Source organism: Pygoscelis adeliae, unplaced genomic scaffold, assembly GCF_000699105.1.
Source record: "Pygoscelis adeliae isolate BGI_AS28 unplaced genomic scaffold, ASM69910v1 Scaffold45, whole genome shotgun sequence".
In the NCBI taxonomy this organism is placed as follows: Eukaryota; Metazoa; Chordata; class Aves; order Sphenisciformes; family Spheniscidae; genus Pygoscelis; species Pygoscelis adeliae.
Window position 1 is genome coordinate 10,393,198 of NW_008825114.1, and position 25,014 is coordinate 10,418,211.

The window sequence follows — 25,014 nt, forward strand, 5'->3', positions numbered from 1 at the left end:
ACAAATGGTGAGAATTAACTGATAACTTTTGTGTCAGCAAAAATCCTCTAAACTGTGAATGTTAGTAATTATAGTTGAATAGGGTATTATGCATAAGTATTGCTCACATGTTACACATTTATGAATGTATTTTTAGTATACGTGAGCTATTCCTTTATATTCCACTTTTTATAAGTATGCTTGCATATAAAGACAACATTATATTTTTCCTGAGCTTTTTTTAATTAATGTTTGGAATGGTGCTGTAGAACAGCATAGTTCTGTTGAGAAAGGTGAGTGGAAAAATGTTTGTTCTACAGCAAAAACTAGTACCAAAATTGCTTTGCTTACTGTAGTAGAATTTTATGAATGAGTCCCTTAGTTTGGAGGGCACCTGTTTTACTTTAAGGTATCTAAAAGCAGGTAATTGGATGTCTGTATTTTTTTTATTCTTTGATGTTTGTACTTCCTTGGTTGACCATTGAATCCAGTTGAATTCTTGAGATTTGTTGTTCAAAAGCAATAATGAATTCACCAGGACTTGGTGCTGGCTTTGTTTAGGAAGGCACATTTCTATATTGCTGTCTTGAAGAGAATGCTAATTTATGTAATTTTCATTTGTTGAAGACCACTGTATCAAGGGCCTTTCACTGTTAACTTGTATTTTCATCTGCTCATGTTTTGTAACCCTTAAAATGGGCTTTCACTCTGTGGTTGGATCTGAATATCTGCCTTTCTTTCATTTCTGAGAATGGGGTGTACTGCTCCTTATAGTTGCTGTCACTCCACACTTGGAAGCACTAATATGATTCTGTATTTTTCTAGCCTGTGTAAGTTTTTTAAATTGTTTCTTTTATCCTGTGATATGGTTACCCCATTTTCTGAAGGAGGTGTCTGGGAGTCTGTCATCTGGTTTTTGAAGGTGTATGAAGCCAGTATTAGAATACCAGTATTAAGAGCATCCTTCCATATAATAGCATTCATTTAAAAAAACCCAACAAACCACCAATTTGAAGAAATGTACTTATTTGCAGCTTTGAAAATGGCATCCTTAACATTTCCTTATCTCTAAATATAACAGTCTGAACTTGGAAGAAGTTTCTGCACAGATTTCCTCATCAATTGAAGTACTTAGCTCCTCCATGCCTCAGTCTCTACAAATGGGGAATAATTGTATTCCACTTCCAGAGGTTTTCTGAACCTTAAAAGCTTTTGTTAAAAGAGCAGTGTAGTCAGTCTGGGATTATTTGCAGTTATCTGCCTTGTATCTGCTAAGTGCCTTCCATGTAACTGCATGGGCTGTCCATTGTAGAAACATTAATCAAAAATGTCTTAACAGTATACGTGAATTTTTGTAGGGAGGTTTAAGTGCAATGGAAGTGAGAATTGCTAAGTGTCCTAGATTATTGGAGCATTCAAGCAGTAGATGGACAGATCCTTTCAGACCCAGCAGATACATTGCAACCTTGCCCGTCTCCGTTAAAATAAAAGAAGAAAAAAGAAAAAAAAAAAGGTCTAAATTTCCCTCTGACAGAACTGGAATTAAGAATAAAAGGCAAAAGTAGTTGAGAATTAATTCCTTAGGAATTTAAGGATGTGAAGAAATTAATAAAATGTGGAAAACTAGATAATTATTGTTACAGTTTAACACATACAACTTTGTGCTTGGCTTGCACAGGTATGAAGAGCTGTTTTTCCAGTTACTCCTGTAGTCTCAACGTTAGTTGAGGGTGACCGAAAATTTTGGGGTTTTTGTCCTCACATCTTCTCCAGTGTATTATATTTTATGTTCCTCTGAAGCTTGAGCTGTGAGTTAAACACAGGAAAACTGGGAGGAAATAGCAGGTCCTGTTCCTTACACCCCAGGTGTTAAGCATCTGCTGGTGCCTATTGTTGGAGACAGTTGGCTTATTGAACAGACCTCTTTATCTCTTCTAACTGGATGTTGTAATAAAAGCATAATAATGTTCTTGGAGCCAGTTTTCTGCTTAGTTCTGTTCTGCTTACTTCTGTGAGAAACTGGGATGGGTTTTAGGTCTTTAAAAAGAGTGTGTCTACATTTGAAGTGTTTCTACTTCTTTTTTGGCAAAAGCCTATTCAAACAGGCTTAAAATATGTTTTACTGTGTTAATTTTTAAATACGTTTTTATTCTTTTATGTCCTTTATAGCTATGCCATTTATTCCTTTGTTAAATATCTAGACTACTGCTAGACTCAGCTTAAATATACATAACTTCTAGGAAGTATTTTGTATACTTTGCTTGAAGTTTTGGGCTGTAAACATCTTATGCAAAAAAAAAATCTTCTGTAAAATACTGTGTAAAGGCTCAGTGATGTGATTTATTACAAGTAATGAAATTAAATATACAAACAAGGGAACAATTTCTGATTGTGAGGAAAATATGCTTTAAGTAGCCAAATCAGAAGTGGTTATTAGTATTAGTTGCAGTGCTGATGCACAAGACATTGTATCAAATGGAAATATAAATTACATTAATAACTGGGTATTTGCTTGTTAAGTAACTCTTCTGTGTGCAACAGAAGTTTCATATATATATATGTATATGTGTGTGTGTGTGTATATATATTACACGCAATGGTTAGATTAGTGATTTTCTGACCGGGAAGACTTCTGTGTTTTTCAGAAGAAAATTAGTGTAAAGTTTGAATGAAATAGTTTTAAGATAACTTTGATTGTTTACTAAACAGGTTCAAACTGTCTGGACAGCTGCCTTTACTTTCTATCCAAATATCAGACCAGAAGCTGACAAGTATCTTGGAGCTAATTGATAGCATTCCTAAGCCAGAAAGTGCTCCTGCTACCAGTTCTCCTCCAAAAATAACTGAGGTAAGGTTTTTAAAAAATATTTCATTAATAATTATCAGAAAAATACCTTCTTGCTATTAGCATTGCAGTTTTGAGAGGAGCACAAGGAAGTGGAGAAGAGCACTTACTTAGTACCTCTTGAAAAACTTAGCTAATTCTCTAAAGGTATAGAATTTTACTTGTTATTTACTTAGTTTATTGTGATCTTTAGCCAATAATTATGAAATAGTTGTCCAGTGGTTGAATTTAAAATACAAACCCTCCAAACTTTTACTACTCTGGGAATTGCTTTGCAGTTCATACTAATCTTGATTAACAAACTTACTCCCTTTTGTTGAGGATTAGTTTAATTGTACCTTCAAATTTACACACATGTAGAGTGCTGCAGAGTTTGGGTTCAGCTAATTTGTTTAGCAAAGAAAAAGTTGAAACCTTGGAATTTTTAAAGTCGAAGTATTATGTGAATCTTAGTCAGACAGGAGTTTAACTTTCAAAAACAAAACAAAAAATAGCCACTATCTGTGGCTAATATTGGCTAAACAGTGCCTGTCTGACAAAAGTGGCAGCTGCATTTCAGCTGATTTCACTGCTCTTCCCAGCCTTTCTTTACTCAGTTATACAACATACCTGAGTAGGTGGCAGTTCTGCCTTGCATTTCTAAGATTTAAGAGTGTGGAGTGAGCTCCCTCCCTACTTCCCCACCCCCTTTCCTTAGTGAAAATGGTTTGGGTCACTGTTCTATGCTTTCTTCCGGACAGAGGATTGCCACTTTCTTGTTATTATTCCTGAAAAGTATGTTTTACCTTTTGATATGAGCTGTTTTTAACAAAACTAGGAAATGAACGCCAAATTGCTAATTTTTAACATCACTCTAGTCTGTGTGATCTGGCTATGTTTTATATAGCTTTAAAACAGTATTATCATTTGAACCTATGTGAAATCTCAAGGTCAAAGACAAAATCGGGCTATCCATTTTTCTGTCACTTGTAAATACTTCTAATTATGTGTTATTTAATCTTTTGTGTACTTGATTCTAAAAGAATAATGGTCATCTTTGTGGTTTCTTTTTTTTTTAAGGTTACTTAATAATTATCTTTCCATCTTTACACAAATTACTTGATAGCTGTTGCTGCAGTTTTGGTGGTGTTTTCTGTGGGTTACGTTAGTATAATATTCACTAACTAAATGCACATGACTAGACAAGCATACCTATTGAAAGTATATACAGAGTGAAGATTGTTTCCCTTCAACATGTAGTTCCTGCCATCTCTTTAGTGGCGACGTTAAAATTCTAGCTGGTTCTGACCTGCTGTTTCACTCTTTATGTACTAATAGTATCACCAGCCAAAAGCTGCCCTAGTCTCTGTTGTTTTGTGCAACTAGTCACAGACAGACTTTCTTCAAGGATAAGTGATGGGGTTTTGGTTTTACATAAATAAAATGTGCACATATAAGATGATTATCCTGTACTTTATAACATTGCCGATACTTGAATGTAATTATGGAATTCAACTATTACATTTAAAATATTTTAAGTGACTTTCATGTGCTTAGTATTACCTGTACATTACTTGTGACATCCAAGATGAAGTGAGGAAAGACTGTTGAGCCAACATGAATGTATTTGCATTATATGCAGCATCCATATTAAAACCTGTGGTTAAACCTGTCTGCTCAATCTTCCATCTACTGCAGAGCTTGACAGACTCTAATTACTGGTATTAAATTCAGTTAATTTGAGTGGATTTGCTGATGTGGTGGTGGTAGATATACTCCCATACTTTCATCCTTGAGGCTGAAATTCTTCTGAGCTTTGTTGCCATCACATCACTTCTGAACTGAAAAGGATATGAAATCCTTTTCCAGAGCTCCACATGTGAACTTTGTTCTTTACATTTTGAGTTAGTGGAGGAGTTGTTCTTGGGCTGCAAAAACAGAAGACTCTGCAGAACAGATCCTTCAAGGTTTTTGCACCGTGCCCTTTCTTGTACTTCAGTACAAAAAGGCTGTCCACTTCAGTGTGAAGGCTTTATTTCTCGTGATGGTACTGTGAAGTCAAGTCTCACAGTTTCTTCTCCTTGTTTTCTTAGAAGGTGAAAGTGTTACAGATGAGACACTTTCACAGTTACAAGACTCTTAGAGATTTGGTGTATCTATCACTCATGGACATGGATGTATTCAGTAAGGTCAAGTTATGTAGGATGGAGACTGAGAAGAGAGACTGTTGAAATGTGAAGAGTGAGATGAAAAATGGAGCCTTGGAAACAACGTTCAAAGATGAATGTTTCTTTGTTGCCATAATACTTAGATTTCTGTAAAATACCGTGAGTTATTGAATAATTGTCTGAGACTGGGCTTTGAAAGTAGCAGTAACAGGGGAAAAGAAGAAAAAGAAAAAGAACTACTGCAGTCTGTGCAGTCCAGAGCCAAAGGCATTCAAGAAGAATGGGCACACAAACAATGCACGGGCTTCTTCTTAATTTAGTTACTCTGTACAAGGCACATGTATACTAAATATACACGTGGAACATGCAGATGAGAATTCTTTAGAAACTCAAACCACCAAGGCTACTTTATGAGGCTTGATGGGAAATCTGGCTTTGGTGAATAAACCATTTGGTTACCTTCACTAAGAGAATTTAATTCTGTCATATATAAGTCCACATGGAGTGAGGATTCTTGTCCTTTTGTCCACTCTAGTGGCAAAACAGTAACATCTCACACGTTTTCAGTTACTTCTCTGGGTTGTGCATAACTGCATCTCACAATTATGACTTTACTAGCATCTGTTTTTCCAGATACATGGAGAAATGACATTCAACAAGGCTAAATACTGGATCCTGCACTTGGGTCATAAAAGCCCCATGCAATGCTACAGGCTTGGGGAAGAGTGGCTGGAAAGCTGCCCAGTGGGAAAGGACCTGGGGGTGTTGGTCAGCAGCTGGCTGAATATGAGTCGGCAGTGTGCCCAGGTGGCCAAGAAGACCAATAGCATCCTGGTCTGTATCAGAACTAGTGTGGCCAGCAGGAGCAGGGAAGTGATCGTGCCCCTGTACTCGTCCCTGGAGAGGCCGCACCTCGAATACTGTGTTCAGTTTTGGGCCCCTCACTACAAGACATTGAGGTGCTGGAGCGTGTCCAAAGAAGAACAATGAAGCTGGTGAGGGGTCTGGAGAACAAGTCTTATGAGGATCGGCTGAGGGAACTGGGGTTGTTTAGCCTGGAGGAAAGGAGGCTCAGGGGACACCTTATCACTCTCTACAACTACCTGAAAGGAGGTTGTAGCGAGGTGGGTGTTGGTCTCTTCTCCCAAGTAACAAGCAATAGGATGAGAGGAGATGGCCTCAGGTTGTGCCAGGGGAGGTTTAGATTGGATATTAACAGGCTGCCCAGGGAGGTGGTTGAGTCACCATCCCTGGAGATATTTAAAAGATGGGTAGATGTGGCGCTTAGGACATGGTTTAGCGGTGGACTTGGCAGTGTTAGATTAACAGTTGGACTTGATGATCTTAAGGGTTTTTTCCAACCTAAATCATTCTATGATTCTATGAAATTTAGAAACAATTCTATCTGCTCTAATGTTTTCTCTAGCTCTTTTTTCTTTTTTTCCCACCTGCCACTAGTATCATGTGATTTTTATAAAGCACAGTGATCTTTTGTTGTTCTCTGAAGTTGCCATACTGTAGGCCTGTAAGGGACTAGGTTTTGTCTTTCCTGAGTTTTCATATGATGTGCTGCTTCTCTCCATCTTTTGGTCTGTGGAGTTGAATGTTTGAACCTCTTCGCCATGTTTCCTAATGTATTTATTCTCTGTAGCTAGATGAATGTGCAGTACCTGCTGCTTGTACCTGATTTAGGCCTCATTTCTCCCCATGCTTCTAATTTTAGTAACTTAAGTGTTTAGCTGTAATGATTTGCACTTAAAATAAGACCAATTTCCTTAAGTTGTAAAACTTCGGTGCAACATATATGCATGCAGTAGCATGACCAATGAATTCAAGCAAAAAATTTTATGGTATCTCCTGTTTCAGGCTGCAATATCCCCTGTGCTCTCAGCACCACATTTGTCACAAGGTGTGTTTCCTGTTTTGGATCTTCATTCATTTGCTGAGTCAGGTAATATGATCTATTTTAAAGTCCGATTTGATAAACAGGTCAAGTCAAGTTTTTGAGTTCATTGAATTAATTTGTTTCTCTTGGAGTAAGTGACCATTTGTGGCTTTGTTTCAAGTTCTTGAAGGTTGAGTAGTGTTATATTCTGTGCAGATTATTATAATTCGCTCTGTACAAAATATTTGTGCGTCTTCTCATAGCAGTAAAATTCCGTATGTTTGTTCTTGCCGTTCTGTTTCTGAAGGCAAAGCAGTAAAATGTTTGGTAGGATGGGTTTATTTATTTTTGTCTTTGCATACGTTACTACAAATCTCTATTCAGAACATCTGAAGTAGTATGTATGTCATTTTTTTGCTTCAGTATGTACTTAGTCCTCTGGTTTTAATTTTTTTCTTCTGGTGAAGGATTTCTCTCCTACTTAGCTGGATTTATTTAAATTACAAAATACTGAAACGATGACTGTTGGAAGCTACTGTGTTGTTATAAACAAGTATCATTTCAACTTCTACAGGATCAAACAGAGGATTTGTGGAGAAACTGGTCATGTTTAATATTGCCTTGCTGTTGAAACAGCTTAGCTAGATTGTATGTTCCATCTAGTAGTTACATTTGAAAAATAATCAAACATATCAATGTTATTTCAGCGTCAATCACCTTTGTCATGCCAAAACAGTCAACTGGAGAAACAGAGAATAATACTTTTTCTTCTTTCTCAAGTTAATGATATATGTGGTTTGCAAACACCAGCAAAATCATCAGCAAAGCTAATTTTTATGTCTACTTTATCACTTTAAAGTCAGTGTGTGTACAGTATGTATAGAAGTATGTATCTGTGCATCTTCATCTATTTTTTGTATGCATTCCTTTAAGTGCCCAAAGGTGGGGAGAATGTGTCTTTCAATTCTTAAAAATTAGGGTGAGATGAGAGCGAACGCTGGCCACAATTGATATAAGAAGGTATTAACTAGATTTAGATTGAATCAAGTCTCTGTTTTAATTTATACTGTACATACAGCTGTGCAATCATTTTAAGTGATTCATGTTATTTCTCTATCTTCACCCCCAGACTCAAGGGTGCTTTTAAGCCTTACAAAATACCTCTTAATGTCATTTCTTCAGTTTTGTCAGAAGGATGCTTCTTCCACAGTTACCTTTAACTTCAGTGTTTATGGTTTTTAGGTGAAGGAAAAGAGCCTTATAAGATGGTGCAATCTACCTGTCTTCGTTATACTTCTGTAATAATGTCAGCTGGATTAAAAGCTTGATAGTCCTTAGGAGCCTGTCCTGAAATAGGAGACCCTTAACAGGGAGAGATCCAAAGTAGTCGCACTGATAGTGAGGCAAAAGAGTCGTACGGTCAGCAGCAGTCAGACCAACTGAAGAGTTATTTAGCTATTAGTACACGCTGAAGGCAAGATGAGCCATGGTTTGTGCTGTCTTTTGCACAGCCAATAGTGAGAAAATGCTGACGAAGGAGTTAGTTGATAAGAACTGATTTATTAAGACGTGACAGAGGGAGCTGTAGGTGTGGTGAAACATTGTGGAGGCAGGAGCGGAGATAATTACAGAAACAGACTTTGGTTGCTAATTATCAGCTAGGTAATCTTCCCATACTTGTACATTTAAGTTTTTATAGATGTAGATATAAAAATTCTAGGTCATAGTACTGCAAAATATTGGGTGTCGAAAATGTATATGTAATGTTGTTGTGAATTAATCCTTAGAATCAGAAGAAGAATTTTATGATGCTCTAAGCAGCCCTGTGGAAGACATGCCATTTTTTGAAGCGCCGTCTGGTTCCCTCAAGCGAGCTAGCAGTACAAGGCGAAAAAAACTACGTAAACAAGAGTCTTTGAAAAATATGACAGAATTCCAGCTAAGGTTTGAAGTAGCTGAGGTAAAGTTAACTTTTTTTTTTTATTTCTCTGGAGCACATCTGAACTGTAATTTTTCTCTGTTTGTTGTGTTCATGAATCCATGCCTGCAGAAGTATTGATTCCCCATTTCTTGCTGAAACTATTCTGTAGAGTTTTTTTCCAAGTCACAGTTGTGCTTCTCCATCCTTGTTGTCACTGAAATGCTCTGATTTATCCACTTTATTTCCCAATTCATTTTATCACTGAATGTCTTTTACCTAACTATCACTCAAATATCACATTACGTATTTGTTTTGGATTAAGATACTGCTGTGGTCACTGGGAAAACTTCATTAATGTTTCATCTTGTAACAAGCACCTTATTTTTCTGCTCCAGTTTTTCCCAGGCTCTGTTAGCCTCACACCTAAATCTGTAACGTGCTCACTATGAGGTGTTTTATGTTATTCTTGCTGTTTCAGACTTGCGGGGAAAAAAAAGAGTATTTTACCTAAATGCAAGACACTGTTTCTAACTGCATCAGTTGGTCTAGTAAAAGAGATGGCCTCTTACCACTATTGTTACCTTTATCATTAGACCATCATGGCTATGACAGTGTTATTGCTGCTACTCATTGTATAACTTAACTGAATTTGTACAGTTTATTTGTAAACTTTACATTTCTGTTTTAGGCTTACAGAATGGCTGCAACACATCATAATTAGCTTGCAAGACATCTTATTATATATTACACCTTACAGAAAATACATAAACAAATAAAATTTAAATATACTGGTTTTTGTGTTATGACAAGACCTTGTTTAAGAACAACTAGTCTAAAGATAGATGTTGTATTTTACATTATTCTCTAATGGAAACTATCTTACAATCTATCAGAAAAAAATACAATTGAGAATCTATAAGAATCACTTTCTCTCTGTTGGCTTTATAGTTTAAAATGACTTACTTGGCTTGGTTGTGATTTTCCCTATTTGTAGAGAGCATTATGTGGAAAGGAAGAATACATATCTTTGTTTTGCTTCCGTTGTGAAAGACAGATAACAACAGCTCAGCTAGGTATTTATTTAACATCATCTTTGTCATGCATGGGTGAAAGAGTAGGAAGTTCTCTCACCTGATATTTAGCTTGGGAATCTAACTCTTACCAGGAGAGTTCGAAGAAATTCCAGTGAACGCAGTAAACTCTTTATGCTGACTGACAATCTAGTTGTCGTGGTTTAACCCCAGCTGGCAACTAAGCACCACACAGTCGCTCACTCACTGCACCCCCCAGTGGGATGGTAGAGAGAATCTGAAGGCTAAAAGTGAGAAAACTCGAGGGTTGAGGTAAAGACAGTTTAATAGGTAAGGCAAAAGCCACGCACGCAAGCAAAGCAAAACAAGGAATTAATTCACTCCTTCCCATGGGCAGGCAGGTGTTCAGCCATCTCCAGGAAAGCAGGGCTCCATTATGCGTAATGATTGCTTGGGAAGTCAAATTCCATCACTCTGAACGTTCCCCCTTCCTTCTTCTTCCCCCAGCTTTACGCGCTGAGCATGACGTCATATGGTGTGGAATATCCCTGTGGTCAGTTTGGGGTCAGCTGTCCCGGCTGTGTCCCCTCCCAGCTTCTTGTGCACCTCCAGCCTACTCGCTGGTGGGGTGGTGTGAGAAGCAGAAAAGGCCTTGACGCTGTGTCAGCACTGCTCAGCAGTAACGAAAACATGCCTGTATTATCCACACAGTTTTCAGCACAAATCCAAAACATAGCCCCATACTAGCTTCCATGAAGAAAATTAGCTCTACCCCAGCCAAAACCAGCACACTAGTTTTGACTGGGTTGAACATTACTAAATGCTTTACAGACTTGTTTTTAAAAATAAATTAATTCATGTAAGTGTAACTTTGGTATTACATGTGTGCATGTTTGAAGTTTTTGTTAAAATAGCAGCAAATAGTATCCTAGCAATTTTGCTTATTGAACTGTTTATTTTTTTCAGGGCATTTGCTGTATAAAGTTAAATGATCAATACACATTAACCCATAAAATGTATGTGAATATATAATCCTATATAAAAACTAAGAGGATAATCCCCTACCCTTTTTTTCCCTCTGTTTTTTTGTTTGTTTGTTTGGGGTTTTTTTAGGTCTTAATTAAATTATGCCGTCTTACTGGTAATATGGAGACACCTGTGCTGCAGCTTGATATTGTAGGGTTAGGCACTGAGCTTAAATTAAGAACATTTGACATGACTGCAAATGCTTTCCTTCGTGAAGTTTGTCTGATGTGCCCAGAGTATATGGGTAAGTATTATAGTCTGATCAAAAAATTATTCACAAATAACACTGTGATTGTCTTCAAAAAGCCTGTAGGGCTTTCTTTTGTCAACTGAGGAAGATTTGCTTCCTAAATTTAATGCGGGGGGCGGAAGGGAAAAGTAATTCAGGAGCTCATTCTCTTAGTAATGCTTTGGTAAATATGTTCTAGTGCTGATGATTTTAGTAGAGACATCTAACTATTTTAGGTCTGCAGAAGAGGTTTGTGATTAAATGGTAATGACAGCTAGTAGCCTAGTTTGTAGTCTATAGATGATTAAAAGAGTTGTAGAAAACCTGTCAATTTTTTTCTTGAATAAAAAAGTAATCTTTTTTATTCTTTTGGGTTTTTTTAAGATGATAATGACAAGCCAGTTTACATAATTACTACTTTGGATAATGTAGAAGATGATCTTCTCACTCTGGAGTACATAAAGGTGAGAAAAGAGCAGACTTCGCTTTTGAATTGTAAACCTATCATAAACAGTACAGTATTATTGAGCAATTGTTGAAGGTTTTTCCTTAATTACTCATTCCTTAACATATTGAATGTCACATGCGAAATCTCTGCTCCCTAAACAGATTAACTTGTATGTCTTAAATTGTAGTGTTTTTTGAAATAAATTCTCTCTAATGCAATTTGCGAACTTCTGGTTTGTTTGTTTTGCATGGACTTCTGGTGGAATAGGCTGATATTCATGGACCAGAACTGAAAACTGTCTATCAGAATGTTCTACAGAAAATAAAGGTATGATATCTTTTTTTAACATAATTTTCTTATTGTGGGAAGAGAGGGATATTGGATAAACATAATTTGTTCTTTTAGGTAAACTTTTCATCTCTAGATGTTCATTTGCATACTGAAGCTCTGCTGAATGCTATGAACTATCTGAATAATCTTCTACCCAAACAAGAAACTAAAGTTGCAGAAGAACTGGTCCATGAAAAAATAGAGGAGAAGAAGGATGTTCTTAAGAAATTAAGTAAGTTTCTTTATTCTTTCTTTTTTTTTCCTCTTTTCATTCATCTCTCTCCACTTCCTTAAGCAAGGAAGAAAACAGACACATTTTCTGTTTTTGTAAGCCTGTCAATGACTTTTGAAATGAGAAATTTTGTTTAGGGTATATTTACTTATCCACTTCACAGCCTTTTTTAATTTCAGTGGTAATAAGAATGTTAGCCATCAGGAGTACTATGGAGTAGCAAGGGTATACTCTTATTCCCTGGCTGGAAGTGTGTAGGTGAGGAATAACTGTGTAATTAATGAGGCAAGGTAGATGCTGCAGCTGTTGACTTTTCCTGAGGTAGAAATACTAAGCATGTTTTTTGAAGATATGTGTTCAAATTCACTTAGTTTTGATAATCTGCGTTGAATGGTAGCTTACTGGCAGTGATTATGTTCCTAATGGTTTTCTCCCATATAATGAGAAAAGTATTTTTGCATTACAGCACTTTTGTGGAAAAGGTGTTTCTAAACAGTAAGGAAATAAAATAACTTTATGGGTTAGCAAATTTAGCATGAAGGTGAAAACTTTCTGTGATAAGTGTATTAAATATATTCTAGACACCTTTGTGCTTTCCAAATAATAGCATAATTACCATTTTTCTCTAACTCCTCAGTGAAATGACTTTGTACACTATCTTTCTTCCCATTATCAAAATATTTTTGTTGGTTTAGGTTTGCAACCTGCAGATAGGTACTCATTTAGCAGTTTATTGATGTGTAGGCATTGGCTGTAGACGTTAGTACAAAATGTACACTACTGCGTTTCATAAGCTCAAGGACAGCTTTGGTTACTAGTGACCTACTGATTTGCTGAATGGCTAAATTCTGTTTGGCACTGATTTTGTAGGAATAATTTGTTGGAATTGCTGTTTCGGGTTTATGAACTGGCACATGGATTTGGATTTACCTTGAAGTGTAATAAATAGGAAGTCCTTGCATGGTGGAAGATGGCTTGAGCATTTTCAATCTTTTGTTACAAAAAGCTGATAATAGCATTCATTAATATCAGTTACTGTGGTTTTAGGGACACATAAATAGAATATGAATTCCTGCAATTTGAGAGAAATCTGGTGAGTGTCTCCTCATGTTTATCAAAGGTACCTGGTACTCTGTAGGTATCTGGTTTCTGTGTATAAATTTAGGGTTCCTAGCTTTTCTTGGCCTGCATAAACATTAGCACTCTTGCGTCCTGAAAGGGGTGCAGGCCAGTCAGTTATCCAACAATATTGGTCTGAAGGAATTATTCTGCTCTAATAAGGTTAATCTCACCTCTTTCCATGTGCAGTTTTCTGACATATTGGTCACCACATACCTTTGTTGTGTATTCAAGGCACAGAGTGTATGCAAAAAACCCCCCACAAACTGTCTTTTTTTGTTTCTTCCCCACCCCCACCCCCACCCCCCGGGATGAATTGAGACTTTTGATTGTCTTACAGTTATTTTATTACCTTTTATCTGAGGAACCTCAATCTCTTGTGAATAACTTGCTTGCTATGCCGTTTTATCATTCTCTGACCAAGAATTCAGCAGGCCTGATTTGCTGATTATGTTGTGCAAGAGCAAATAAACAGATCACCTCCATTTTTTGATCTTGTGTCTGGGAGCTACTTTGAAATTAATGCTTCTATTAAATGCTCAACATCATGCCAATGATGTTCATTTCTGCTCTGAGAAGTACTTAGTGTTAATTGTAAAACACTGAGGTCCAACTAGTTACTAAAACAAAAAATGAAAACACACACACAAAAACGATGGTAGAGGATAATTCTCAAGATGATTCTAGTTGAAGTATTGTAATACTTGCTCTGCATTACTGATTTCAGTAGTTCCCTCATATAACTGACCTAGCCAACCCACTGGTACACTGATGATATTTTTCTGAGGCTGCCTGCATTCAGTGATGTTAGTTCTTAAAAACATCTCAAGTTAAACTTCAGTACTAGTTTGGTATCTTTAAACCCCATGTATCACATTTGCAACATTTCATGAGATTTTTTTGAGAATGTTGATTTGTGCTGCCTTTACAAACTTATTTCTGTTTGGCAAAACAGAAATATGTTTGTAAGTCTAGTGTATGCTCATATTCAGTGATTAATTCACAGTGTTGCTGAGGGTCGATGGTTTTATTATGGGAGGTTGGTGAACTGGTAGCCTGATTGTGTTTTTTGAATAACAACTTGAGACAGAAATGGTACCTGTATTAGGAAAAAAACCCCTCAAGCTTCTGGGTGCACAGCTCTTTTTGGGATTTGAGTATTTGTTTCCCATATCTACTTAAATGAAATCAATTATGTTTATTTTTTAAGCATTGTGAAAGGAAAGGTAATTATCATATCTGGAGCCAAACAGGTCATTAACAAAAAGAGAAAATAAGGTTTGTAGCCTCTGTTTTGGGGGAGGAGATGGAGGAAGATGAAAGAGAATATTTGCCTTAGGAATGATGAGAGATCAGTTGGGATGAGATGTGGGAAGAGTATTAATATGTCACACGGTCATGGTCTTTCACCTGATGACTTTTTATTATTCCATCAGATTGTTAAAAAGTTTAGTTTCTCAGCTTGTTCTTTGAAGGTGTTTTGTAGGTCTTCAATGCATAATAGAACTGAGAAGTAAAAAGTGGAATAATTACTCTGTAAAAGAAATTTCTTCCATTTAACTGTATATCTAAATTTTTTTTCTTGTGTGTTCTCATTTGTGGTTGTTTGATTTCAGTTATACAGGGACATGCTTGGACACTAGATTAAATACCATTTGTGTATATATGATAGTCTGTGAACTTAAAGGGTTCTGTTCTGTGGCTTACTGAGAGCTGTGGACAGAAGATTCAGCACTTCTGTAGCTTTGAACCATTTTGCTATGCAGGCAAACACTGTAGCGTTCGGTATAATTCTTGGAGGCAAAGGATTAAATTAGTTTTTTATGTATTTACATATGACAATTTAGACTCTACACAGCTGAAAAGCTTTTGTAGGTGATCATGGAGCAGATCCTCCTGGAAACTGTGCTAAGGCACATGGAAAATAAGAAGGTGATTGGTGACAGCCAACATGACTTCACTAAAGGCAAATCATGCTTGACAAATTTGGTGGCCTTCTATGACGGGGTTACAGCATTGGTAGGTAAGGGAAGAGCAACTGACTACAGAGAAATTGTCTGAGCAGGCAGGCATCAGGTTAGGAAAGCTAAAGCCCTGATAGAATTCAATCTGTCCAGGGACATCAAGGACAACAAGAAAAGATTCTAGAGGTACGTTGGGGATAAAAGGAAGACAAGGGAAAACGTGGGCCCTCTGCGGAACGAAATGGGAGACCTGGTTACACAGAGAAGGCGGAGGTACTCGATGACTTTTTTGCCTCGGTCTTCACTGACAAGTGCTTGAGCCTCACCGCCCAAGCCGCAGAAGGCAAAGGTGGGGACTGGGAGAATGAAGAGCCGCCCACTGTGGGAGAACATCAGGTTTGAGACCATCTAAGGCACCTGAAGGTGCACAAGTCCATGGGACCTGATGAGATCCATCCGCGGATCCTGAAGGAACTGGCGGATGAAGTTGCTAAGCCACTATCCATCGTATTTGAGAAGTCATGGCAGTCCGGTGAAGTTCCCACTGACTGGAAAAAGGGGAATGTAACCCCCATTTTTAAAAAGGGAAAAAAGGAAGACGCAGGGAACTACAGGCCAGTCAGTCTCACGTCTGTGCCTGGGAAGATCATGGAACAGATCCTCCTGGAAGCTCTGCTAAGGCACATGGAGGATAGGGAGGTGATTCGAGCAAGCAAGCATGGTTTCACCAAGGGCAAGTCCTGCCTGACTAACCTAGTGGCCTTGTGTGGTGGAGTGGTCTTGGGAAGGGCTACAGATGTCATCTATCTGGACCTCTGTAAGGCCTTTGACACGGTCCCCCACAACATCCGTCTCTCTAAACTGGGGAGGTATGGATTTGATGGGTGGACTGTCCAGTGGGTGAGGAATTGGTTAGATGGTCGCATCCAGAGGGTAGTGGTCAACGGCTCAATGTCCAGATGGAGATTGGTGACGAGCGGTGTCCTGCAGGGGTCCGTATTGGGACCAGTACTGTTAATGTCTTCATCAATGCCATAGACAGTGGGATCGAGTGCACCCTCAGCAAGTTTGCAGATGACACCAAGCTGAGTGGTGCGGTTGACACGCCAGAGGGACGGGATGCCATCCAGAGGGACCTGGACAAGCTTGAGAAGTGGGCCTGTGCGAACCTCATGAAGTTCAGCAAGGCCAAGTGCAAGGTCTTGCACGTGGGTTGGGGCAATCCCAAGCACAAATACAGGCTGGGCGGAGAATGGATTGAGGGCAGCCCTGTGGAGAAGGATTGGGGGTGTTGGTTGATGAGAAGCTCAACATGACCCACAAATGTGCGCTCGCAGCCCAGGCGGCCAGTCATATCCTGGGCTGCATCCAAAGAAGCGTGGCCAGCAGGTCGAGGGAGGTGATTCTGCCCCTCTACCCTGCTCTGGTGAGACCCCACCTGCAGTACAGCGTTCAGCTCTGGGGCCCCCAACATAAGGACATGGACCTGTTAGAGCAGGTCCAGAGGAGGGCCACGAAGATGATCAGAGGGCTGGAGCACCTCTCCTATGAAGGCAGGCTGAGAGAGTTGGGGTTGTTCAGCCTGGAGAAAAGAAAGCTCCAGGGACACCTTACAGCAGCCTTCCAGTACCTGAAGAGGGCCTCCAAGAAAGCTGGAGAGGGACTTTTTACAAGGGCATGTAGTGTTAGGACAAGGGGTAATGGCTTTAAACTGTAAGAGGGTATATCTAGATTAGATATAAGGAAGACATTCTTCGCTATGAGGGTGGTGAGACACTGGCACAGGTTGCCCAGAGAAGTTGTAGATGCCCCATCCCTGGAAGTGTTCAAGGCCGGGTTGGATGGGGCTTTGAGCAACCTGGTCTAGTGGAAGGTGTCCCTGCCTGTGGCAGGGGGGGTGGAAATAGATGATCTTTAAGGGGCCTTCCAACCCAAACCATTCCATGATTCTCCTCCCTCCTTCTCCCCCATTCCTGTACAACTGTGCAAACTAAACTTTGACTGAGGGTAGTTATTGGTTAATTTACCATGGCTTGTCTTCTCTTAGTAACGCACAATAAAATCATGTGACTGAAGCTGATGTATTTATGAAACCATAGCTTGATTGTGGGGGTTGAGAAGGCCTTAACATACTCACATACAATACTTAAAGGTAATATCTCATCTAAAAAGCTAGGCTGTGGAAAAATGAGGTGAGTGTTTATTACTTTTAATTTTGCTGCTTTGAGCTTTGTATGTAGATTACCTATAAGAATTTACCACTTAGGACTTAGAATTTACCACTTAGAATTTTACCACCTGAATACAAGATATGATATTTCCCTTTGTCATTTGAAGTAGCATAAAACATTACGTCAGATTTGACTTTCAGAAAAAATGGACTAAGTTGGTTGAGTCCCTTATCTGTTGACTTCTATTTAGCTCTATACCTGCAGATAGTGTTGTGTGGTATCAGTCATGTCTACTCAAAATGAACAGAGATTATTTCTGTTAACATGAAATAGAGTATTTTTATTCTTATTCAATTTTGGGAAAACCAAAAATGGACTAAATATTTGGACACGTCTCTTCTGAAAGCACTATATTTGTGTGTGTATCTTTTGTAGGTCTTAAGGTTGCCCATCCTCATTTTGAAGGATGCCCACTGTCCCTCCTCTTCAGTGTCTAGTTATATTAATGGTATTTTCATGTTTAAAACTTAAGTTTAGAAAATATAGGTTGTGGAGATTTAATAAAAAGTCACCTGCTATATGTAAACAAGACTATTGATTGCAGATGACCAGATAGAGTAGTGTATTAACGTAGCTAGTATGTTACCACTGTTTGAGGTAAACTGTTTCGTCCTGAATAACCTCTCTCTAGTTTTGTGCTGTGTAGATGTATATTAAATGTATTTCTTGCAGTTAATGAAATACTGATGTTGATTACCACAGTTCATGAAGCACATGAGGACTCCTGTATATACAATCCTGTATATACAATTCCTTTGTGTTGTACTTGCTAGCATGAATGCAGTGCATTTTGCCAGTGCTGCAGGCTTGATACAAACTAGGCTTTGGGGAAGGGATACTAAAACATTACATCTCCTCCTTGAAGAACTGTAATTTTTATTATTTTGTATTTCCCACAGCATCAAAAAAATCGAAGTATGAAGATGTTATTGACCTCAATATCTGTGCGGATTTATCCTGTTTACGTATCTTTATCAGAGAGAAAAAACATAGAATCGCTGAAATTCACATTGAAGGTAGGAACAAAACTTTAATCACAAAGGCTTCATAGCCAGAATAGTCTCCAGATTTTGTATGTCTGTCTTTTTTTTTTTAAGGTCTGGATAGCCAAGTGATCATGAAGAAAGCAGCAACAGAAGTGACTGCAAAATTAAAGAACATCATTATTGTGGATTCTGATGAGATGGCGTTGTATAAAAAGGTATGCATTTGCATGTATCATTGATTTCTGAATGGAATATAGATGCTGAATTTAACTTCCTTTGTGGACTTTACTCTTTAACTGTGATTTTTTTTTTTTTTTAAATAATGTTTTATGTATTTGCTGGGAGCATTATTCTCCATAGCCAGACTGATTTCACCCCCACAACCGATGATTGTGAGGCTGACATTCATTTTGTGCAACTGTGATGCCCAGCTGCTCATTATGCTTCTTGTTTTGTTGACTTTAATGGACAGAATTATTCAACCTGAGATTCCAACTGAATATTTTCAGCTATTTCAAGGATTATTTTTTTCTTTTATTGTTGAGATATTTGAAGTAAAAATGTCTTAGAAGTGTGAGGTACTACGTTTTATTTTTGGAGTTCAGTTTCTCCAGCATAAGTTTTTACAGTAGAGATACTTCTTATTTTTTTTCTTCCTAAGGCTCTTTACATCACAGGAAAAGAAGTCTTCAACTTCAGAATGGTATCATATGTGAATGCTACAGATGGCATTGCATATACAAATATGGATGTTGTTGACAATCGTATTTACCTAACTGTTGGGTGTATTCAAGTAGTTTTTGTCAACAAATTTGTTTCATCTATTTTGGTAAGTTAAATTTTCCAGGTACTGCTCCTTAGCATCCAGATAACATTGTCAGAGCTAGGAAAGGCTAAAGCATCCCATATGGGGTGGTGCCCATTTGTGTAAGAACTCTTACATACTGTTGTGAAAATTTCACTGGGATTGGTGGTTGGGCTACTTACTTTTCTTCTCCATGTGTTCGTTATTGTGGAGTGGGTGGCTAAGCAACAATATTTGCTATTATTGTTAGTAATTTTTTTCTTTAAATGTCTTGTGGCAGCTTTTAGATATACACACTCTTCATTGTTTATAACACTGAAATACAGTAATAAACCATGAAAATTTATGCCTTTTCCATAAATTCTGCTGAGTAAATCTATCTTTTACTCTCCATATGAGTAAATAAAATGTAATTCATACAAGTCATGTTACAAGGTCATTGCTGTTACTGTCTGATTTGCCAAATATTTAGTATGGAAATTTATTTTTATATATTTGCATATTTTATTGTATTTTGTGGGAAGATTATCCTATTAAAGAATTCAGAAAAAGTGTGTAGCAAAAATAGTACCTTAAGATGGTTTACTATTTAAAAAACTGTGATCTGTAGTGTTTTTTAAGTAGTGTAATTCTTAATAAAATTCCCAAGATCTGTATTCTTTTCCTAGGCTTTTATAAATAATTTTCAAGCCGCCAAGGAAGCTCTTACTGAGGCAACTGTTCAAGCAGCAGAGAAAGCAGCTACAGGTGTAAAAGAGCTAGCGGAGCGTAGTTCCCGTTTGGCACTAGATATCAATATTAAAGCACCTGTTGTGATAGTCCCACAGTCAGCAATGTCTGCGAATGTCCTGGTGGCCGATCTTGGTCTAATCACTGTGAAGAACCAATTCTTTATTGCTAAAACAAAAACACGGTATAATCTCCCGCCTGTTGTTGACTCTATGACAGTGAAATTGAGTGAACTAAAGTTATACAGGTAATGTAGTGTCAAGATTTTTTTTAAATTCATGTAATCCTTTTGGGATACTTCAGTTGGAGAGCTTTGAGAAGTTGTTATCAAAATAATTAGTTAATGGTTGGTGGTTGACGGATACACTATTATCTTGAAATATAACAGCAAATTAATAAAAATTTTGTAAACGCAATTAAAATGTGTTTTAGGAGAAATAGCAATGTGTACATCTTTTAATAGAAGCAAATGTTTGTTTAGGGAATACTGTGTAGAATAATAGACTTATGTATCATTCACTACTTTGGGACAGGTTATACCCATTTGTAAATGGCTATTTTGATGGGTTTTTCAAGCTATACATAGAAGGAAAGATATCAAGTCAGACGGCTATAAAGAAGTGTTTGAAAATGGGCCTTGGTGCAGGGGATTGGGAGAGGGAGAGGGAAGGGAAGGGGATTTTCAAACGCAGTTGAAGAGTACTGAAGAAAGAAGGAATTGCTTTCCAGTAGAGAGCAGGTAAGAGGTCCTAACTTGCAAGAAGTTAGTATGTTGCATGCCTGGTATGTGCCTGATGTGTCTCCTCCCTGCCAAGAAAAGATGTCTAGTTGGTGGAGTAAGGCTTTAACTAGAGAAGCTAGGAATAGTATGAAGACTGTTTTACAGTACTGTTCAAAAAGATGAGGAAAAGACAGAAATGTGTTTGTCTTTGTTAGAATATGTAAGTATGTCAAGCTGGGAGTATTTTGTTTCTGTTCACAGATCATGCTATGAGCAGGGTTCATTGCAAACTGAAGTACAGTTGCTGCAGCCACTCAACCTGGAAGTAGCTGTTGAACGAAATTTAGCTGCTGCATGGTATAACGAAGTTCCTGATATTGAAATATCTGGCCGACTCAAGCCTATGAATGTAAGCACTCATTTTTGAAAGCAGCTGTTAAAATATCCATGGAAAATGGATTCATTTTTCTGTCCATAAAAATTCAAGTTCCTTAGGGTTGATTTCAAGACGTATAGGTAGAGTGGGTTTTGTTGTTCCATAGGGAAAAAAGAGGTTAATAGCTTTCTGTTCTAATCTAAGCTCTGTATTTCATCTGTGATACTGCAGGCAGACTTTGTACTGTATATTGCTGTTGCTAGTTAGAAACGGGTATGCTGTTATAGCCTTCTTTTACCTGTCAGTATCTTTCAAAGAAGGATTGGAAAAAGTTGGGGTTTATTGGTCTGTTCATTAGCAGTGCGATCACCTACTGAATTCATACCCATGACAAGCCTGAGTATGAGTTAGTGCACGTGCTCATTTAAATTTAACATAAAAAAATATAAAGCTAGTCAGTTGTATGAGGAAAACCAATTTGCCAAATTTTGAAATGGAACTAGTAACCATTACTGTAAAGTACCTTGTGACTAAATGCAGTTAACAATTTTGGGCAACTGTAAGTCAAACTATATGTGTATGACTTCTAACATTCAATTTCTAAATTCTAGCTTTGCAAAGAAAGTTTGTGGACAAAAACAAAATAATGTGTGAACAACTCCTGATTTCTAGAATTTACTGTAAGGGGTTGTGTGGATTTGAGAAAAACATTTTACTTGGTTCTTTAGTCTCCTAAACAGACTCAGATGAGATTAATTTGGCTTATCCGTTTATTTGTAAACTTAGATTTTTAGTTACCAAAGTTTCAGAAACTGTTGAATTTAATAACAATCTTTTTTTAAGCTAATTCTCAGTCAGGAAGATATTACCACAATATTGAGGACACTAAATGAAAATATAGGTGGAAGCTCTGGTGCATCAACACCTTTGCCAGAACCAAAAGATACGACTAGCCATTGTAGTGATATGCATAGTACTTCACAGCACTCTGCAGGTAATGTTTTTCTAAAATTACGTGTGGTCTAGCATTTTTAGGTATTACTGTCAATTTATTATTTCTGTTGGAATTGCCTTTATAAAAGGATGCCAGATTCAGTTGTTTTTAACAGTATGCCTCTGTTATCTTGACATTGTGGTCTGAGCTATATCCAACAATAACGATAATTAATAGGAGCAACTGGGCCAGTGTAGTGAGTTTTGTAGCATGATGTGTTTTAATGTAAGGACTGTCTTGTTCTACTGGCAGTAATGCAGTGAGCACCTAAAAGTCTTTTGGCTGGATTTGGTAACATCCCAACTTTGGAAAGTTGCTATGTTACTCTTTTTCCTGTGTATGCTGGTTCTGTTGTTGTTCACTTTTAGATCTGTTTCTCTTGTCATAATGATGGCATTTCTAAAAGTTGCTCCTATTCAGTAGGCATCATTGCCCACAAACTGTCAGCACACACTAAAAAAAAGCAAGTAAGGTTAAGAAAAGAATCTTTTGGTTAACTCTTCTATTAAATGTGAAAAACAGCAAGAACGTGGCAAGATGAACAAATGAGGGTGAAAGTAAACTTGTATTCTTCGTAACATTCTTGCACACAGTACCATATGACATTAAGGGAAGTTGTACATTTATGTCTTAAAGAAGGTAAAAATTGCATGTAGAATATATAAGCGGAGTGTTTTGTTTTCTCAAACATTGTGTGATTTTGCCAACAGTAATTACAGAGAGCATGATAAACATATCCTAAGTGTGGATGGATTTACATGTGGAGGAAAAGGGAATTTCTTGTCTTTATAGTCATTAGTAAGGATGTTGGTTTTTTGTTTGGTCCCCCCCCCCCCCCCATTTGCAGTCAGATAATTTTCTTTAATATTAAAGTGTTTTTTCTAATTTCTGAAAGGTGTAACTGTTGTGACATCAGCTGTGGTGGAATTGCATTCACCTGTGAAAATAAGAACAACACTAAAACTGGACTTCAGATTTGACTCTCTGACTTTAGTATTGTATAGTCCAAATTCAAAACAGGTAAATATAATTTTGGTTACAAAGAGAAAGAAACAGCTTTAAGGTTGCCTAGGGTCCTGGAAACTCTAAACAGGAGTAGTTTAATTTATGAGCAGAGAAAGTGATTTCTAGCAATAGTAACAAACGTGATGGAAATGATAAGCAGCTATTTTAACTAAATCACATGGCAGATATTACAGGAAAGAGAATAACCAGTGGTAGCACATAATACGTGGCATCTTCTGTGATCTGACTGAAAATTTGCTGAAAACTTACCTTAGTTTAAAATACAGTTTGGGAAGAAAAAAATGCAGAGGCATGCAACCTATTCTTCAGTTACACACACACACACAGACTTATATAAATAAAATTGTGGAGAGAGATTTTAAATTTGGATTACAGTATGAATGCATTTTTATCCTTCTTGGTTTAAATTTACAAAACTTGTCAGTGAATTTCTGACTAAAAATTTGCTAATATTTCATTGTAAACTTGTCTGTTATTTTAGATTTTGAACAATTTTCCAGTATCTGGCTAAACACTACGTAGTCATAAGAGGCAAAATTTAATTTCTTATTTGGCATCTTCGCATGTATTATCTATTTTTAAACAGCAAACAAACCAAAATTGCATATGACAATTCTACTTTCTTTTAAACTTTGTCTCCCTCTCACTAATGCAAGCTTGCTTTAGCAAGCTGGTAGAAGGGTAAAGCTTTGCTTTTTTCAGTTTTCTCTGTATGTTATTGATTTTTGTTGTCTTTTGAATTACCAGTGGGTTTATTTAATAAATTATTGTTAGAAATCTTACCAGTTAGAATAAAGCTGTATATCACACCTGTGTATTATTTCCATTACCTGTAAGCAAATCTACAAACATATTTTCATTTGATTTAAACAGGTTACAAATTTGGATCAGAGAGATGACCTTTTGAAGCTTGCAGAGTTTAAGTTAGTTTTGATGTCAGCTGCTGTCAAAATGTTATCAGATAGTTCAATGAATGCTTCAGTCAAGCTGGCAAACTGTACATTAGACGATAAAAGACAGTCAATCCAGAAGGCTACGCCAAGGTCTGTATTTGACATAAATTACTGTTTATTGGAGTTTGACAAAGAGTTCCAAATGTTTCCATTTTAGTAGTCTGTTAAAACTGCAATTGTTTTGGTGTAGGTGGTTCTTAAAGTACATGTTACTGTAGACTTATGTGTTTTACTTGCCTTTTGTTCCACATGTTGTTTATGAGAGACCAATATAAATGCTAGAAACAAACTTTAAATACAAAATAAAACAAACTTTAAATATGAAGTTAATAAATGCATATAGAAACAAAATTCACTTTCAGCTTTAATAAACCGCTGGCTAAGTAAGACTTAGATTTTTTTCATGAAGAGTAACAAACTTCAGTAAAGTATAATACTTTTGATATGTAAACAAGGAATTGTGATGGTTTGACATGTTAACATTATGAACACCTTTAGTTGCCACTGTATGGGAGTCCAGTTAGTTTTGAAGTTTTATAGAAGTGATGTTAATGTTTTTATTGGTCATGTTTTAAAATTTTTGATGTTACTTTTTAAATTCACTCTTGTTAATGTATTGCAGCTGGAGTGAGAATCTTGTGTGTCTTTCAGTATTTGTGGCTGGTTTTTTATTGTTTCATTAAATGCTGCCTTAATGGTCTTTCAGGATGGTGGAAATGAAACATGGATTTGAAAAGAAAGTTATGGTGGATATAAGCTATAAGCAGGGGAGAGATGGCACTGTTCTTGATGTGATTGTTCAAGAGATATACCTTTGTGCAAGCATGGAGTTTCTACTTACTGTTGCAGATATATTCCTAAAGGCTAATGCAGAAAGTGCTGCTGCACAGAGAAATCTCAAACAGTCATTACCTTTAAAGGAGCAAGGTATATACTGGAAATATTTAAAAAATTGTATTTGAATATGCATTTAATTTTGGCATTATAATACTATTTTAAAAATTATAATACTCCTTTTATGCTATTTCCTGTGTTTG

At 37.1% G+C, this 25,014-nt stretch overlaps 1 protein-coding gene across 1 annotated transcript in view; it reads left to right on the forward strand.

The window, feature by feature from the left end:
- The window catches only part of VPS13A (vacuolar protein sorting 13 homolog A (S. cerevisiae)), a 106,335-nt gene that overhangs the window by 27,530 nt on the left and 53,791 nt on the right, over positions 1–25,014 (forward strand). Inside the window, 16 exon segments of the mRNA XM_009328187.1 lie at positions 2,689–2,827; positions 6,838–6,922; positions 8,644–8,816; positions 10,922–11,078; positions 11,448–11,527; positions 11,779–11,838; positions 11,917–12,073; positions 18,287–18,403; positions 18,485–18,588; positions 19,035–19,202; positions 19,847–20,154; positions 20,890–21,037; positions 21,848–21,998; positions 22,894–23,018; positions 23,898–24,067; positions 24,684–24,904. Of these exon segments, the coding sequence (XP_009326462.1) occupies positions 2,689–2,827; positions 6,838–6,922; positions 8,644–8,816; positions 10,922–11,078; positions 11,448–11,527; positions 11,779–11,838; positions 11,917–12,073; positions 18,287–18,403; positions 18,485–18,588; positions 19,035–19,202; positions 19,847–20,154; positions 20,890–21,037; positions 21,848–21,998; positions 22,894–23,018; positions 23,898–24,067; positions 24,684–24,904 (2,363 nt within the window).